General features: G+C 40.7%; 1 protein-coding gene across 1 annotated transcript; it reads right to left on the bottom strand.

Moving 5' to 3' along the window:
• Positions 1-509: 509 nt before the first annotated feature.
• Positions 510-2,276, bottom strand: LOC145641495 (zinc finger protein CONSTANS-LIKE 3-like). The gene is made up of 2 exons (XM_081692310.1): positions 1,326-2,276; positions 510-1,079 (listed from the first exon to the last, which is right to left on the bottom strand). The coding sequence occupies exons 1-2, from the start codon at positions 2,112-2,114 to the stop codon at positions 753-755; spliced, it is 1,116 nt and encodes a 371-aa protein (XP_081548436.1). The 5' UTR covers positions 2,115-2,276; the 3' UTR covers positions 510-752.
• Between the last annotated feature and the right edge of the window lie 275 nt (positions 2,277-2,551).

Genomic DNA, 2,551 nt, shown 5'->3' with positions numbered 1-2,551 from the left:
TGCTTGGTATATATATTACGTACATAATCAGATCGAGTTATATGTCTTAAATCCAATGTATTGTGCATATACATTGTTAATAAATTAATTATATATAGTTCATCCACAAACCAAGGATTGAACTTAACAGCTGATTTTTCTATTATTTTCATGTATTACAAAAAAGGTAGCCTTACTGCTTTAGCATATACAGTAATAAACATACAACTATACAAGTATTTAATTAGCATTATAAAAATAATAATGGTGGATCATATCATGCATGATCTATTCTTATCTATTTACAATACTTAAACCATAATTTAATTAAGTTTAAGGTTATAAAAAGAGCCAATAAGCTATCAGAATTTGATACGTTGAAGATTAAACAAATATAAAAAGACCCATATTATTTAATCTCCAACATGTAACAACAGAAACCTCATCAAAAAGAGAGATTCAACAATAATACTTTAATCAATTAGAACAACTAATTTAACTAACTGAATTAACGGTAGTTTAGAAAATCATCACAACAAAACTTTGATCATCATCATCATTCGTTCATTCTTAATTCATTAACAACAACTACAAATTACTCCTTAAAAACACATAGGAGAGATCAGAAAAGTAGCACTAAAACTTCTGCTACATACAAGATCAAAGAAAAACTACTACCTGTACACAAATAACAAAACATCACATACTACTACACCCACCATTACAATAATAATTATAATTAATTAGCTTATTTCTTAATCTTGTTGAAAGCCTTAGAAGGACGGCACGACACCGTAACCGGGGTCGGAGGCGAAGAGACCGTCAACAGAGGCTGCTGAAACCTCGGCCTCGACATCGGTCCGCTTAGCAAAGCGGCCCTTGATGCGAGGCCTAGTTTCAGCATATGCCTTCCTAGAAGCATAGCGGATAGTTTTTTCAAACTTACGATTCTTCCTCTTCTCCCTGTACCTTAATACCCTAGCTTCCCTATCCATTCCAATCATTTTCATCTGCTGCTGCTTGTCGAATCCGGTCGATGCCACGTCTGCCATCGCACCCGCATCCGGCACCACTCCATAGTCCAACGACGAGGACGACACCTGAAATCACCATTTACACAAAATAAACATAATTTTAGTCTGTATGTATGCACACCTTTATAATAAAGATTAAACCGATCCTAAAAGTAAACAACCCGGAACATCGTCCGAGCTAAAAACATATTAAAATGGTATTAAAGGTTAAAAAATCGGAGCATCGCCCGAGCTAAGAGTAGATTAAAACAGAGTATTAAAGAAAATAACTCGGAGTATCGCCCGAGCCAAGACGAGTAAAGATGAGCTTACACTATGACTGAGAGAAGGCTGGTTGCTGAAAGAGGAGAGAGAAAAAGGCTTGCAAGCAGCAGAAGGATTATTCTCAAAGCCATCAAAATGATTAGTGGGATGAAAAGAGGAGAGAGAAAACATCGACGGCTGATGATGATGATGATGTTGCAGTTCATGGTGATGGTGGCTCATTTTCTGATCCGGATCTGGAACAACCCCATCAGCGCTAAGATCCGGATCCGGTTTGGGTTCAGCTCCGAAGTCCAAATCCAAATACGGGTCAATAGCATCAGCTTCATCAGCAGCACCAGAGAAAAGATAATCAATCGACTTTGGCTCATCTTGCTTGTTCGGATTCGGAAGAAGCCATGAAGCCGCTTCAGCTTCATCGGCGTCGGAGTAGTAATCATCGCCGAATAGCTTGTTAATAGCCGCCGACTTCGCGGCGGCGGCGGCGGCGTTGGAGGGGGAGTTTTGCTCACCAGGAGGAGGAGGAGAGAGAGGGTCGTAAAAGGGGGAAAGAGGGACACGGTCGTGCCGACGAGCAAGAGGGTTAGCAGAGTGAATATCACGGTCGCAAGTGGCGCAGAGGTGTGCGGCGTCAGCTTTACAGGTGACAGTGGCTGGTGCGTGCTCGCAGACCTCGCAGACCCAGACACGGGCGTGCCGAGATGCGAGCTTGTTGGCGGCGTGGATTTTGGCGTCGCACGAGATGCACAGGTAGGCCGTGTCAGCGCGGCAAAACACGGTGGCGGAAGCGGATTTGCACGAGTCGCATAGTTTTGCTGCCATTAGACCTCCTCCCATTATCTGGCGTTTTCAATTTTTTTTTTTTTTTTTTTGTGGGGAATTTTCTCTTACAGCAATATCTTTGATTTCTCTCTCTATGTTTGTAGAAATGATTTTTATTTAATTTAATTTTTGAATATTTTTTTTTTAGGTGGGAAGTAATTAGTGTAGTAGGAAAAGGATGAGAGTGAAGGGTGAGTAGAGTCAATCAATAATCTGATCAGGAGAGAGAGGAGATCTAAGTTGGACAAATGGGAGGGTGACATGTGGATCAGCCTTAGCCACTTACTTGGGAAGACAAAAAGAAGATGAGAAAATCGTTTTTTTCTCTCCCCTTACCCTCCTTTGCTTACTTGGTGGTCCTTGTTATCTCATTCATCGTTCTAATAATAGAAGTAGTAATGTAGCTAGGTTTAGATTCGACTAAGGGTTTGTTCACATTAGGGATGTCAGTG

This window comes from Chenopodium album, chromosome 8 (assembly GCF_948465745.1).
Source record: "Chenopodium album chromosome 8, dcCheAlbu1.1, whole genome shotgun sequence".
In the NCBI taxonomy this organism is placed as follows: Eukaryota; Viridiplantae; Streptophyta; class Magnoliopsida; order Caryophyllales; family Amaranthaceae; genus Chenopodium; species Chenopodium album.
This window is presented reverse-complemented; position numbering and strand designations above follow the sequence as displayed.

What these genes read in the sequence shown, in the direction of transcription:
- LOC145641495 (XM_081692310.1), bottom strand. Translation starts at nt 2,114, where the DNA reads ATGGGAGGAGGTCTAATGGCAGCAAAACTATGCGACTCGTGCAAATCC. An exon ending in AGCCTTCTCTCAGTCATAGT is followed by an intron (nt 1,080 to 1,325) that starts GTAAGCTCATCT and finishes TGGTGATTTCAG; the next exon opens with GTGTCGTCCTCGTCGTTGGA.